Consider the following 14,900-nt stretch of genomic DNA (forward strand, 5'->3'; position numbering starts at 1 on the left):
GTATGTCTACACTTTCAGTCTAGTAGGTATCAAACATTAAACCGTCTTTTAACTATCAACTACTGACCACCTGTTGGAAATCCAGTCTCAACTTCCACATAAGTCCTCCAAAAGACATCAAAAGGATACCCATTTTTACCTTTCTCCATCAGCACCAATGTGGAAGAGGTAAATAATTCAATTATCCAACTGAGTGCCTTCCTGACACCTTTTAACTCTCCAGTATTGTCAATTATGTTTTTTCCCAGTGCTTCCTATGTTTGATCATCCCCAATATCTTCCAAAGGCTGTCATGACACGTTAGTCCCAGAGTCATGGTTCCTAACCCTACTTATGATCCCACTGAGCAATACGGAAACCCTCCATGGAAACAACTAAACCTGGTAGTAGTTTCATTAGACCTAAGCGCCATTTTAACTATTTCTTTGGCCAGGGTTCTAGACTGCAAGTTTTATTTTGGGTCAAAAAACTCAAAATCTTGGGAAGAACCATAAAACAATAGTGAATTATAATTTAAGATATCTAAGTGGGTGCTATCTGCACATAAGCCCTGGTTGTCTTCACAGGTTTGCAGGATACAAAACCCTAGAAAACCTGATTCTGGTTTCTGCATTTCTCAAATTCCTCTAGATAAATTTCAGACTAATAAAGCAAAATTATTAGCATTTCATGATTTTTTTTTTTAACATTAAGACTCCTATGCCCAGACACGTAAGTCCTGACAACTACTTTCTAGAATCCAAACCACTCTGATGTGTAAAAGCCCTCACGATGCTGGGCCCATTGCAACATTCTGATTGACCAATGGTTTTGGTCTCAGATGAGGAAGCCAGGTGGAAGAACCCTAGATTGAGGAATTAAGTTCCAAAGGAAACTTCTATCACATCACCACTCCCTCTTTCCAACTGTGACCCATTAAAATCTTGTAAAGCTCATGCCTCCTCAAAACTGAGTTCCTCTCCTTTGAGCCCCATGGAATAGTTAAGGACACTTTCTCCTACTCTTTGTAAATGCAGAGCATACAAAGCCAATAGGCCTTTCAACTGTTAAGGTATACACATTATCAACAAATATCATTTTCACTTTGTATGTGAAAAGGCTCAAATTAGGTAACCAGCCAAGGCCTGTAAGTGTTGGTGCTATCTCTTACATACTTTCTGAGGGTGGCAGAGGTGCCCAGGTCCTCATACCCTTACTCCTAGAACCTGGTAGGTAGGTTTCTGATGTATAGGTAGGGAGGAATAGGTACCAAAGAACCTACATTCAGACCAGAAGAGAAAAGCACTTGATAACATTTAATGAATCCTCCACCATGTGGCTTCAAGCTACCAGGACACAGGCACCACCCACACCCTTAATCTTCTCCTCAGCTCTTCTGCTGAAGAATTTGGCTTTCACGATGACAGGCTGCTTAGGAAGCTTTCCCTTCCCCAGAACTTTGTAGTAGCCCTAGAAGAACAGAGAAAAGGGTTTATAATGCACCTTGGCTGTCACCAACTCTACGATGGGTATGAAGAAAGATGCCTGCCAACCCACTCCATCTAGGAGCCAGGGAGAGCATGTTTCTGATCTGGGCACTCACGGGGGCACTTACTGCCCTCGCCAGTGAATCAAGACCAGCAGATTCTCTCCGAGGACTCTAGCACACCAGGACAAAAGCTGTCAGGATGTGACTCTAGTCTCGGGTAAAGTTCAAACCCCTTTCTCTTATTCATTCACCACCTGATAAGCAGAAAAGGAAAATCACATTTCCAGCAATGTTCCAAGAAGTCCTGACCATCAGAACTGCTCAAAGAATGTTAACTAAGCTGAGAAGGGGGATTCTAAAACTTTACTGGAAAGTCTCCTCAGCATTGACTACCTTCCTACTTACTCATGGGTGGTAAGGCTGACACAACGATTAGAACTCTTAACGATATACAAAAAAGCTTATTTTGGAGTAGGGGGGTGGGAATCTCTTCAGATAATATAGGGCCTTAAATAAGAATTGAACATATTAGGATTTTATTCTGTAAGAAACATGAAGGGTCAAGAACTGTGCTTCATGTAGTCCTGCATAAAACAGACAAGAACCAGCTGGCCTAAGTTACTGACAACAGTTCAGGTGAGTAACCTATACAAATCAGGACACTGATGGTAGGAGTAAGACAACTGTCTGGAAGAACATTCCAGTGAAAATGAAGTAAATGAATGAGTGGAAGGATCACTCTTCAGACGTTCTGCCTGAATCACAATTGAACAAGAGTTCAATTATGGTCAGTGAATCACCTGTGGAAATTCTACCAAAAGGTGGAATTATCTAGTAGGTAGCTGGGCATAGACTTCAGGTGGGAGATCGAGTAGGCTAGATTACCCAGAGTTTTGAGAGGCAGGGGCCCATTTATAGGCAAACAATGTTCAATTCACTCACCGATCGCACCACATCAATGATAGGAGCAGCTCCAGTCTTGTTCTTGGCAGCATTTACCCGTGTCTGCTCACTGACCAAGGTCCATAATTTATCAAGGTTGACAGTTGGGCAGAAGCTTTGGTTCCTCTTTAAGTGGTAATGCCTCATACCAACTTTCCCAAAGTATCCTGGGTGACTGGGAAGAGAAAGCAATCATTTTCATTACCTCACTCCAGCTCAAAAGCTATGTTTATCATCTTTATAGTCCACCTCCCCCATTACAGTATAAGCTGTTCACTGGCGCAGGAGAGTGACACATCAGGTACGCCATTAGTTTGTTAAATAAAACAAATCTTTAAGACACAACCAAAGACTATCAGGAGGAAAAGATTAGCTTTATTTCATGGAAACAGAATAAACCACTGAGAAAGTCAAGAGGCAGTACCAAGACTAGAATTCAGGTCACTTAGTTTCCATATACTCCTGTAACAGAGCTCTCCCTAAACAGGTAGTTAAAATATCATCTCCCTAATTTGTGGACATAAGTGAACCTATCAGTTGTGTTAGTCAATCTGATGCATGTCACTAACCTGGTGACTGACCATGCCATGAAGGCCACAGCCAGTGAATAAGGTTAGCAGTTACTCTTCGAGGACTCTAGCACACTAAGGCAATAGCTGATACCCAAGCGTGACTCTAGCCTCGATGACAAGTTCTCTCAGTTGACATCAAATATTAACTTGATAAAAGCCAGTTCAGGTAAGGTTTTGGGTTGGTAAGAGGCTTGCTCCCCATTGAAGATGTTCTTAGCCACTCTCTGTCCCTAAATCCAAAGGGGTCAGTGTCAGTAAAAGCAGCCCAAAACCACTCACTATTTGTCGAAGTTGATCCTGTGGTGATGCATGCCACCAGCATTACCCCGGCCTCCCGGATGCTTCCGGTGTTTGCCTGCAGTAACACAAAGCTACATGGCTAAGATAGCCTTCTGCAGCCCCTCAATATTACTTCTGGCAAAAGTATTTCACCATAATTCTGTGCCTTTGCTTACTGCTGTTACCAGTCTACGTCTTCCAACAGTGCTGTTCAAGACTCTAGGTTAAACACAACACTAACACAGTACTTCATTTTATGCCTTCAACCATTTCAATACTGGGCCCCGCTCAAGTTTCATTCCCCCAACTTACGTGAAATTCTGACACAAGAGCATTAACCACAGCTAATGATCACATTCAATCCGACTCGATGACACAGAACTCTCACCAACCCACTTCTCTAAGCTACCTCCTTCCCGACTAAGTAGCACCCGGCAGGGATAGCCCAAGGCCGACCAGGATGGGAAGGCAGCACTTACCGATGCGGCCGTGGCCGTGGCTCACGTGGCCCCTAAGTTTCCGGGTCTTCCTTAGTCTGGATGGCTGTATGAGAAAAAGGTACCTAATTATAAGGCCCAAGGGAGCTGGAGCAGGGGGCGAAGCTTGCCAGTCTGGAAGGGGCTGTGCGCCTGGGGGTCAAGGATCTGTTCCGTGGCACCTCCAGCAAAGTTGAGGTTACGGCCTGGCCCGGGGCCGCGAGGCCTCATCAGGGAGGCGCCCTTGCCTGCGCGTCTGAAGAATCCGAACTGCGGGACGAACACGCGGCTACAGGCTCCCTGCCCCGCCCCGGGCACACGCCGGCCACCCCGCCCTGAAGCTGGCCATGGGCAGCCCGGAAGACCGGGCCAAGATCGGCAGTAGCTGACTGGGGTCAGGGTGAGAACGGTTGCGGCCTGCGCCAGCAACGAAATAGACACACGAGAAGAATCACCTACCATGTCGACGGCCGAAAAGAAAGAGGAAAGCCTAGGCAAAGTCTCGCGAGCTATCGAGGACGGGGGCGGAGCCAACGCCTCACTTCCTGCCGCGGAGGCCGGGCTTCGGGCGGGGCTTCTTTGGGGTCGCGGCTCTCGCGATGCTGGGAGCCTCGCCACTTCCTCTTCCTGCGGCTTGATGTCGCCGTCACAGAGCTGTTCCGGGGGCTGTAGCTGCTAGAGTCCTTTTTCGTGCAGTCTGGCGTCTGCTTGGGCTCAGGCGGAGCGCTGTCCCGGAAGGCGGGGCTTGGGGCGCTGTGGTGCATGACGCTGCGGCTCAGTTAGGCCGGGCCCTCTCCCGGGCGCCATGGCCTAGCTCACCACCAGCCGCGGCAGCCCTGAACAGCCCCCCGCGTGTCTGTTCTTGGTGGTCGGCTCGGTCGGGGCGGCACCGGTGGCTTGCTTGTCCCCTGGCCGCAGTGAAGAACCGCGAAGCACTTTTTGACCCTCAGTGACTGCACTGCTCCCTTTAAAGTCCTTCCTAGAGCTCTCTACCACCCTCCGGGAACTGCTCGCTGACACTGCCATCGTTCTGGACATCGTGTTTGAACAACCTCAGTTCAGGGACCTCAACGCCTGTTTGCTTTAAGGTCCTTTATTCTCCAGACCCCGTAAATGTGCTACTCTCCACATGTTAATTTTCACTGGAACTTAACTTGGCACGCCCTTGACCCCCTTCTCCTGGGCCAGAGAATTCGTGCTCAACCTGGACTAAATGCAAACGTCTCGTCTTGTAAAACTTCTCTGACTTACTCAAAGTTTCACCCACTTTCACCCACTGTGCCACCTCAAAATCTAGTACATAGCTGTTATATGATTGTTGATCTGCTTTTGTCTTTCCTATACCAGATTCCTTAAAGGCTGGAGGGTTCTTTTATCCGCGCACTGCCAGTTCCTGGCATGTAGTACATATTCAACAAATGATCGCTAAGTTAATGAGTGCATCACCCTCACCTCCCTTTCTAAAGTGGAAGAGGCATCCTTGCTGTCTTAAGCCTTAACCAGTGTTCAAGATCACATCCCGTCAATCATTCAGTGTGTGTTTGTTGTCTGTGCCTTGTTCCCTTCAGCTAAAATATCCTAAATTGTCCTTGTCTCTGTTTACTACCCTTGCTCTTTCCTTTTCAGCCAAGCTCCCCAAAAGCATAGTCTACAAATCCTGTCCGTTTGCTTGCTTCCCATTGTTTCATCCACTGCAATCTAGCTCTCAGCTCCATTATTTCAATGAAATTGCTTTTACCAAAGTCATCAATTAATCAAACAAGAAATTGGGTGGGCTCTTCCTTTTCCTCATACCACTTATTTTCTGTTGTACTTGACTCATTTGACTTCTTCTAGAGAATCTCTTGCCTTTCTCTTATCTTTCTGGCTACTTCCCGGTCTTCCTTTCAGGTTCTTCTGACTTTGTCCACTGTATAAATGTTGGTGTTCTTCAGCTGTCTGTCCTTGCCCCTCTTGACTCTTCATAGTACACAGTCTTCTTGGGTGAACTCATCTTGGGTGGCTTCAATCCACATCTCTGTTTCTGAGCTCCACACTCATATTTACTTAATTTCCGGTTAGCATCCCTTGGACATTCTAAGACAAACTGGATAGACATATCCAAAGACTTCGATCTTCCCAGCTCATTAGTGCCGTCTTTATTCTCTATTTTGGTGAGTACTCTTGTCCACCTACATAGTCATGTCAGGGAAACTTGGAAATTGTCCCTAAGCATTCTTTTGCTCTTAATACACTGTCACCATATCCTTGTTTCTATCCCTATCTCCTAAATCTGCTTCCTCCTTTTTAGTCCTCTTGCCACTGCCTTCATTAAGGCCCTCATCATATCTCTTATCTGGAGTTCAGCACCGTCCTCTGCTCACCCTGTCTGCATTCTAACCCTCCTCCAAAACCCCCATCCTTCACACTTCTGCCAGGTTAATCCTCACAAAACATGTCTTTCATCCTTTTACTTACTTGATCAAAAAGTTCAGTTGCTCCCTATTATTAACAGAATGCAGCCCACTTGCCTTTCCAAACTAATCTCAGCTTTAAGCTTTCTACTACAGCCACACTTGGCACATCCCTTCTACCTTTTTGCCTGTGCTAGTCCCATTCCTCATACCTGCAGTACTCATCTTCCTGACCAGAAGTCCTGAATCATCCTCAACCCTTAAGGCCTCCCTTACATTCTGCTTTTTCCCAGAACATTCCAGTCTACAGTGATAATAGCCAAATACACCTTGCAGTTTACAAAATGCATCTGCCTAAGAGATCAACACTACCAGCCCCATTTTATGAAGGAAAGAATTGAGGCACAGAAGGCTGACTGACTTGCCAGAGACTACGGAGCTGCTAAGAGACAGAGCCTGGGCCTCGCCTTTAGTCTTTTCTCTCTAGATCTCCTGCTTTTACCTCAGTGACCACTCCCTCTCTGACCTCACAGCATTATGGTCTTTATCACTCCTTCAGTCCTTAATCACAGACTGTCTGTTACCAGCAGAAAGAGGGGCCTTGAGTGTGGGGGGCAAGGCCTTGGAAGAGATCATCATCCACTGGACATCAAAACTGGCCAGTAAGTGCACAAGTGATGAGCTGAGTTGCCTGGAAACTACCCTTGAGAAGATGGACTGTGAATGGAGGTAACCTGGGCAGAGTTGTGGGAATGAAAGGTCACCATCAGGTGTCTGGTAAATAGGGACTAGAGCAAGGACCAAGACTGTGCAGGGTGTGGAGGTCTGGGTGATGGGACACTGCTTCTAGATAGTTTTATCAGGTTCCTTGGTTATAGCGGCTCTACATCCCATCCCTCAGGCCATCCAGCTGAATGGAAGGCCCCCTGAGCGGACCAGCACTCTGCGTTGGGTTCTGTGCTCACCTAACATTTTTCTCGTTGGTGGTTTGATCACCAGTTAGGGGGAGTGCCCTGGACGATTGTCTGGCTCTGGTTTTCTAGCCGGCTTCCTCTCCTTCCCAAGGCAATCATGTAGCTTTAACATAAGGCTCCTGTGGGGTTTGTCACTGTGGGTCAGTGTCCCTAGGTCGGCCAGCCCTGGGAGAGTTGAATTATATGTCTATAAAGTTGAGTAGCAGCCAGATATGAGACATTAGGCCACCTGTCCCTCCCCACTAGGCACACAGGGCATGATCCTAAACATGACCCAAGAGGCTTCTTCCTCTGTGACATCTCTTTTGAAGTAGAGCATGGCCTTGTGACATCTCAGAAATCCAGGTTCCCCTAGAGTCAGGGCCTCAGAAAATGCCTGTGATATGAATGGAAGGGAGATGATACCAGGAAGCGCCTGGTGAGGCAGGTATATGTAGTGCGGACCTTATTACTACCTCAGGCCTCTCTCCAGATGGCCTTGTGAACACACTGCCACCCCACAGAGGGCTCTGGTGGTCCCTGTCTCTTCCTCTGCTCCCTGGGCATTGTGGTAGGGTCTGGGTGACGGGACTCTCCTTCTGGATAGTTTTATCAGGTTCCTCGGTTATAGAAGAGCTACATCCTATCCCTCAGGCCATCCATTTGAATGGAAGGGTTCCTGAGTTCATCAGCTGTCCGTCAGACAGCAGCAACAGCATGGGTGCTTCCTGCCTTGTTTTCTTGCTCTCCATCTTTAGATTTGGACGTTTGGAAATATTATGTGGCTTTCCTTTTTCAAGTAGAGTATTGTTAATTTAAGATGGGGAAGAGTCTGGGTGTCTTTTTTTTTCTTCCCCAAGGGAGAATTCAAGAAAAACTCAGAAATCCAATTTATTTCAGAAAATTTTAAAAGTTGTATGTATTAGGAAAGACAGTAAAACATGAAGGAAAATTCTGAAAAAATATAAGTATAAACATCTCAAATCATAATACCCTACAATGCTGTTTTCATGTCTGAATATTACCTTTCAGTTTTTACTACATGGAGACATAGTGATCTGCAAAGCTGATGATCATAATACTAATCCTTTTGTATTCTGCTTTTCATTTACTACTACGACATTTTTCTGTGTCACTACCCAGTATTCATGATTGTTATTTTTTAGCAACTGAAGAGTAACTTATCTTCAGCACGAACTGTAATTTACTAAGCCATTTTCTCGTGTACTTTGTTTTCATTTTTCTGTTGTTCTCATTGTGTTCTTTGCTGTTGGAGAAAATGTTGGAGTGAACATTTGTGTATATGTAGCTTTTTTCTTCCTCTGTTGAATAACTTCACTAGGATAAATTCCCAGGAGCGAGATTGCTGTATTAGAGCGTATGAACATTTTTATGATTCATTTTATGTTGCTATAGGTATACTTTCTCCAAATGGTTTGTACCAATTTATGTACCAGCAGCATGTATAGTTTCCAATTTCAACTATACCAGGCTCCAGGGTTTTTTTGTTTGTTTGTTTGTTTTGTTTTTCCTTTTATCATTAGTTTTTGGTATATGACAATGTGCATTTAGGGGAAAATCCATGGGACTACACCGGGTTTTCTTAAGTACAAGGTAAAAATAATATAATTTGAGGACTAGGTTCCTTTCTTTCTGTGTTGGATAGATTTTTAAAAATCTCACGGTACTGCACGGCAAGTGCATTCCTAGCAGCTTTGTTGCAGCCTAGGCTGGAAAGCCCTTCTGCCGTTAAACTCAGAACAGCAAAATGTGAGGGCAGGAAGGCCAGATCTTTGAGGGCAGTATTTGCAATAGCTCAACAAAGAGGGGCTTAAATATTGGGGTTTTCTTAATTTCAGATGATAAAATTAGTGGAAAGAACACAGAACCCCTGTGGGGGTTCCCTGAGACCCTTTCACGGATTCTACAAGGTCAAAACAGTTTTCATAGTAATACTAAGGTGTTATTGGCCCTTTTAACTGGGTTAACATTTGCACTGATGGTGCCAAAGCAAAAGCAAAGATGTGTAAATACTATAAACAAACAACATGTAACGGGTTGACTGCAGAAGCAGTATGGGAAGCCAGCTGTCTTCTGTTAAGCCAGACATTAATGAGGTTGGCCAAAAGGGAAAAACAATATCACTCTTTTCACTAAATTCATTATTTGAAAGTAATTAACTTCTCCTGAAAAGTGTTTTATTCATGTTGACTTGAAATAGGTTTATTGATTTTTTTAATGAATTAATATTTTAAGATTATCTGTTTTAATTTATAATGTGGTAAATGGCAGAGATATAACCCACAAAGACAAAATCTCTTTGGGGTCCTCAATAATTAAAGCATGTAAAGGGGTTCTAAGACTAAAAAGTTTGATATTCTCAAAGTCTAATGAAATAAACTCAGCCACATTTAAACCTTCTAAGAGAGACTGCCCTCACCTCCACTGGGGCTGCTCCTATGGCTGCTCCCTGGGAAATAACTGCCCTTAGAGCCTCAGAATGAATTAGAAGTGAAAGCTCATCCATTACTTTATTTAGTGACATCTTTCTGGGCCCAGGAAGCCTGGCCTTTCTCAACCCCATCACCCTTTTTCCTTAATGGGCTTGGCCCCCAAAGACTGTGGACTGAAGTGAAAATTCTCTCAAATTTGCATAATTACAGAGCTTTGGATTTGAAGTAAATGATTTTTGTTTTGTTTCTTAAATAAGTACAAATATAAAATTAGATACTCTCCTTCTGCTGTTATACAATGACCAAATCAAATACAGTTTATAAATTATAAAAAACCAAAACAATCAAATTAACAATACTAATTTCATTTGCAGATGATATGTTGCTAAACGAAATTGTCACTACAGCTTAAGTGTGGTGCTTCCTGTTGTGGCTGAGTTTGGTAAACTTTTGCTGCCATGATGGTGGCCCAATTTCCCCACCACCTTTGTCTATTCCAAGTACTGTGAAACATTCATCATCATGTGCCACAGTGTCATTTAGACTTCATGTGGCAGGAATGCATCATTTACGTATTGTCTGCTCCTTTCTCTTCTCATTAGCCTAAGACAAAGTAGTGCTGCTTGGTGTGAACTGGAACCTAAACTTGTAACACTGCTTCTAAAATCTCATCATGATGCATAGATGATCCAGAATATTTATACTTTAAAAAACTCTTGTCAGAATGAAACATTAATTTAAAAAAATTGTTGGAGAGATCTCATGAGAACATGTGTGTGTACCTCAGCTTGAGAAATATTTCAGTTAAGATTGTGAAGTCTGGAATCAGAACAATTTGGATTTAAATTGGAATTTGAACTCTACTGTTTACTCCCTGTCTTTGTGCAGTTACCCAGCTTTGCTGAGCCTCAGTTTCCTCTGCCTGTCTTTGATGATTTTATTTAATTTGTAAAAGTATCACAATCCCTATCTCCAAGGGCAATTGTGAGGATGGAGATACAGTATATAAAGCACCTGGCATGAACTTGGCCTTTGATAAATTTCCTTCTCTTTTCCAAAATGAAGTCTAGTAAAGAGAGGCACAAGTAGATCTGGGATGATTTTGAAGGCAAACCAACCCTATAAGAAACACACAACCTAGCAGGCCCCTCCAGGCTTTGTTTTCCAAGCAGAGATGCTGGACTCTCTTTTGGGCCCAAGTGAGAGGTTGAGTCTGTGCCCAGTTATGGAGCATGAGCCTCCAGTTCTGGGGAGGGACGTAGCCTGGGCTTCTGAGGCCTTGGTCTCTGAGTCTCCTCTGGCCTGTCCATTAACACCCCTGTCCCAAAAGAAAGAAACCACTCTGCTTTGTGCTTCACTTACAGGGAGTGGAGCTTGCTCGCTCTATTCGCTGCTGCACGCTTGAGGATATTAATGGAAAAGCCACAGTTCTGGGCACACACATGGGCACGGATATGGGCGTGAGCTTTATGGGGTGGCCACTAGTTGACCAGGAACACAGAAGTGGACAGATGGAGGCTGTAGTACTGATCTGCTCATTGTGCCAAAAGGACCTGCAAGATGTAGGCTTCCGGCTCCTACCCTGTCACCATTTGCTCTGTAAAGACTGTTTCCAGTGCTTGATCCAGGAGCTGGGGCAGGTTACCAAGGCTCATGGGACTGTCCCAGATGGTAATTACAAGGCACCACAGGTTGATTTCCTTCTATATAACAAGTCTCTTCCCATTTCATAGGAGCAGAATTTCAGGTGTAGGAAGAATCAGAATTTAAAAGCCCAAGGGATACTCATTGTTGAAGACAGCTCTTTGGGGAATGAATCTGTGAGACAAAGCAAATCCTCTTGATGCTTAATACATTTTGTTTTGTAAACTGGGATTTTTCATGTTTGGGATTTTCTTACATTGGTGTCAGACTAAGAAACCTGGGAAGGTTTTGATTCCTGGTTTGGCTGACTACCTAGAAGGAGAGGACATGTCCTGGCCCACTAGACTTCAGAGGCAGGGGGAGAATGGCTGGGCTCCTAGGGTCAGTCAGGAACAGATTTTGAACAGATTCTTACTGACTAATGAACCGTTCACCATCTAAGCTGCTCCTTGGCAGGGAGGAGCTTATGTCTTGCTCCTGAACGTCACGTTTCCTAGGAAACAATCTCATTGAGAACTGTGAAGTCCTTGGAGGCAGAAACCAGGTCCCTTCATTTCAGTATTGTAGCACAGGGCATGTAACAGAGGGGCAGTGAGTATCTTGAATGAACTTGTAGGATGAGAAAGCCAAATAAGTTGGCAGCATTTAGAGACAGCATCTTTTTTGTTTGTTTTGTTGTCTGCAATATTTTCAAAGTGATTTGCAGCACAAGTCTAGGCTGTCTTTGAGGCATTATGGCATTGCTGTTGTCTTTGGATCTGAATTTTGAGACCTCTAAACCCTTGGGCAAGCTATCTACCCTCTCTGAGTCTCTGTTAAGAGTTCAAAGCACGGAAAAGATATGGTCCACTTTGATTTTTAAAATTAATAAGTGATTTTTGAATTTATTGCTTAAACTTAGTTCTTCCTTAAGCTTTTAATTTTAACTTAAAATCTTATTCTATTGATAAGTGTATCAAATTTAACAATAACTTTTAAAGGACCTTTCATTAATATTTGAACATATTTACAAATAGTGAATATTTGCCTTTATAAATGAAATTTTAAAAATAATTCAATTGTCTAACAAGTAAGCATTCTTAATTACCTAAAGAACTCTTGGAAATACAGTAAGTTAAATTTATAAATATGATGAATCTTAAATATGTCTTAAAAGCTCTGGTGCTGTTGGATCATTATCCAGAAAATATGAAGAACTCCTACAACTCAACAATAAGAAATAACACAATTAAAAAATGGCCAAGAACTTGAATAGATACTTCTCCAAACAAGATATGCAAATGCCCAGTAAGTATATGAAAAAAGTGTTTAATATCACTAATTTTTAGGGAAATACACATCAAAACCACAATGAGATATCACCTCACACCTGTTAGGATGGCTACCATTAAAAAAAAAAAAGAAAATAACAAGTGTTTGTGATGATGTGGAGAAATTGGAATCATGTGCACTGTTGATGGGAATATACAATGGTGCAGACTCTGTGGGAAACAGTATAGTGGTTCCTCAAAAACTGAAAAATAGGAATACGAGCAATTCCACTTCTGGGTATATACCCCAAATAATTAAAAACAGGGACTAGAAGAGATATTTTTTATGCCTATGTTCATAGCAGCATTATATGCAATAGCCAAAAGGAGGAAACAACCTGAGTGTCCTTGGACAGATGAACGGATAAACAAAATGTGGTATACATGTGCAATGGAATACTATTCACTCTTAATGAGGAAGGAAATTCTGACACATGGTACAACATGAATGACTATTAAGAACGTTATGCTAAATGAAATAAGCCAGTCGCAAAAAGACAAATACTCTATGATCCTACTTATGTCAAGTACCTAAAGTAGCTAAATTTATAGAGACAGAAAGTAGAATGGTGGTTGCTAGAGGCTGGGGAATTGTTTAATGGTATAAAGTTTCAGTTTTGCCCATTTTTTAATCTGTTGTTGTTGGTTGTTGTTGAGTTGTAGGAGTCCTTTATATATTCTGGATACTAGATCCTTGTCAGACAAATGCTTTGCAGATATTTTCTCGCATTCTTTGGGCTGCCTTTTTGTTTTGTTGGTAGTGTCCTATCAACATAGTGGAAGTTTTACATGTTAATGAAGTTCAACTTACCTATTTTTTCTGATGTTGCTTGTGCTTTTGGTGTCATAGCTGGGAAATTATTGCCAAATCCATTGTCATGAAGCTTTCCCCTTATGTTTTCTTCTAAGAGTTTTATAGTTTTAACCCTTATGTTTAGGTCTTCGGTCTCACTTAAGATTTTTAACATGAACTAATTGTGCATGTCTCAAGGCTTTGTTTGACTCTAAAACCAGAAGACTATATTCATACTAATGACAATTATTAGAATCATATTGTTTATTGCTGAGTTATTCTAAGTGCAAAGGAGAAAACATGAGCTTTGGTGTCAGTTCATCTGGGCATCTGAGTGTGAGTCCTAATCTACCTGCCACTTAATAGTTGTGTAGTTTGGTAAATTTTTCTGCCTGTAAAATAGGGATGATAATAGTGATAATTAACTTCTAGGATTGTTATGAAGATTCAATGAGAACATACACGTAAAATATTCTTTACTATGTCTAGGCTATAGTAAGAGGCCAAGAAATGTGAAAAAATACTGTTATTTTGAACTTGTGAAACTAAAGTGGAAAAAAATCTGTTAGATGCGAACATGCTTGATTTGACACCAGAGGGGCAATTTCTTGACTATGTGGCATCTTACATTCTTTAATATTTCCTGTGGTCTGGCCAGGCTATTGTTACTTTCCATATCGTATTTATGAGTCAGAGTGGAATAAGTTTTAGGATTCTTTGCTGGGTGGTATTTGTTGGTTTGTAAGTCTGTCTCCTTCACAGGTGTTTATTGATTTTTATGTACCAGGCCCAATGGCATTTAGGGTGCAAAGATGAAAAGACAGGGCCTTTTCCTTCAAGGAACTCATATTCTGTTGAAGGGCAGGTAACTAAACAGATGATAATGATACAGTGTGGTAAGAATGTGAAGAGAAGACGGTTTAAAGTTCAAGCAAAGGAGCAATACCTCTGGGAAGTTCTCCCTACACAAGGACTGGTGGATATCAATTGCTCACTGAATGTTTCTGAAGGACTAAAAGAATGGCACCCAAATGAACTGACTGATGAAAAACAGAGCTGTCACCTGTCCCTGGCAAGTCTAGTCAGATACCCAATACCTGAACTTAGATTTCTGGTCTGTAATTTGAGAAGCCATGCTTTGAGAGTCTGGTTCTTTGGAAAGAGCTGGTAGCATCGCCACTTTATCCAGCAGAGTAAGAGTATATACTTGCTAAAACTCTTATCCTATTTCTGCCAATCTGGGGTTTTCAAAAGTCAAACATGGGAACAGGTAGAGAAGGTTGGTAGGGGAAGTGGATAGAAGCCTGAAAAATAAATAGGTCCCAATGCCTCTAACTGGATGGGGCCACATTGCATGAGTGTGAGCCCATTTCCATAAATCTATTTCTCCTGGTTGCTGGCAGTTTCCCTAATGACACTGCCTTTTTCTGTTCCTTAAGTTGTGATGTGCAAAACACATTTCTCAAGCAGCTTGTGGTTGGTAGACATTGTTCCAAGCACTTATTCCTGTATTATCTTTTCTAAACTTCACAACAGCCCTGTAAGGTAGATATTATTCCCATTTTACAGATGAAAAACCTGGGGATTGTGATTATGTAAGGTCTAACATCTAACAAC

At 42.6% G+C, this 14,900-nt stretch overlaps 2 protein-coding genes and 2 non-coding genes across 11 annotated transcripts in view; 1 reads left to right on the top strand and 3 right to left on the bottom strand.

Annotated features, from left to right (window-relative positions):
- Nucleotides 1–1,274: 1,274 nt before the first annotated feature.
- On the bottom strand, nucleotides 1,275–4,289 carry RPL27A (ribosomal protein L27a). The gene is made up of 5 exons (XM_006180849.3): nucleotides 4,197–4,289; nucleotides 3,741–3,804; nucleotides 3,262–3,337; nucleotides 2,411–2,585; nucleotides 1,275–1,449 (listed from the first exon to the last, which is right to left on the bottom strand). Exons 1-5 carry the CDS (start codon nucleotides 4,197–4,199, stop codon nucleotides 1,321–1,323), a joined length of 447 nt encoding a protein of 148 aa, XP_006180911.2. The 5' UTR covers nucleotides 4,200–4,289; the 3' UTR covers nucleotides 1,275–1,320.
- Nucleotides 1,558–1,686, bottom strand: LOC116666775. Its single transcript, XR_004323669.1, has one exon. It is a non-coding gene; the product is annotated as a small nucleolar RNA SNORA3/SNORA45 family (small nucleolar RNA).
- Nucleotides 2,967–3,096, bottom strand: LOC116666694. Its single transcript, XR_004323598.1, has one exon. It is a non-coding gene; the product is annotated as a small nucleolar RNA SNORA3/SNORA45 family (small nucleolar RNA).
- Nucleotides 4,290–4,416: 127 nt separating the features above from the next.
- TRIM66 (tripartite motif containing 66) overlaps nucleotides 4,417–14,900 on the top strand; it is a 55,041-nt gene continuing 44,557 nt past the window's right edge. The window contains exons 1-3 of one of the 8 annotated variants that reach the window (XM_032489064.1): nucleotides 4,418–5,890; nucleotides 6,718–6,859; nucleotides 12,337–12,467. In XM_032489064.1, coding sequence (XP_032344955.1) covers nucleotides 12,416–12,467 — 52 coding nt within the window. In that variant the 5' untranslated portion in view covers nucleotides 4,418–5,890; nucleotides 6,718–6,859; nucleotides 12,337–12,415. Of the gene's footprint in view, nucleotides 6,860–12,336; nucleotides 12,468–14,900 lie in introns of all 8 variants that reach the window. The other 7 variants (XM_032489066.1, XM_032489065.1, XM_032489070.1 and 4 more) reach the window with 7 other exon arrangements.

This window comes from Camelus ferus, chromosome 10, assembly GCF_009834535.1.
Source record: "Camelus ferus isolate YT-003-E chromosome 10, BCGSAC_Cfer_1.0, whole genome shotgun sequence".
In the NCBI taxonomy this organism is placed as follows: domain Eukaryota; kingdom Metazoa; phylum Chordata; class Mammalia; order Artiodactyla; family Camelidae; genus Camelus; species Camelus ferus.

Coding starts and splice junctions, on each gene's coding strand:
- RPL27A (XM_006180849.3), bottom strand. Junction 2,586..3,261: donor AGGATCAACTTCGACAAATA/GTGAGTGGTTTT, acceptor TTCTCTTCCCAG/TCACCCAGGATACTTTGGGA. Junction 1,450..2,410: donor TCATTGATGTGGTGCGATCG/GTGAGTGAATTG, acceptor CTGTTCTTCTAG/GGCTACTACAAAGTTCTGGG.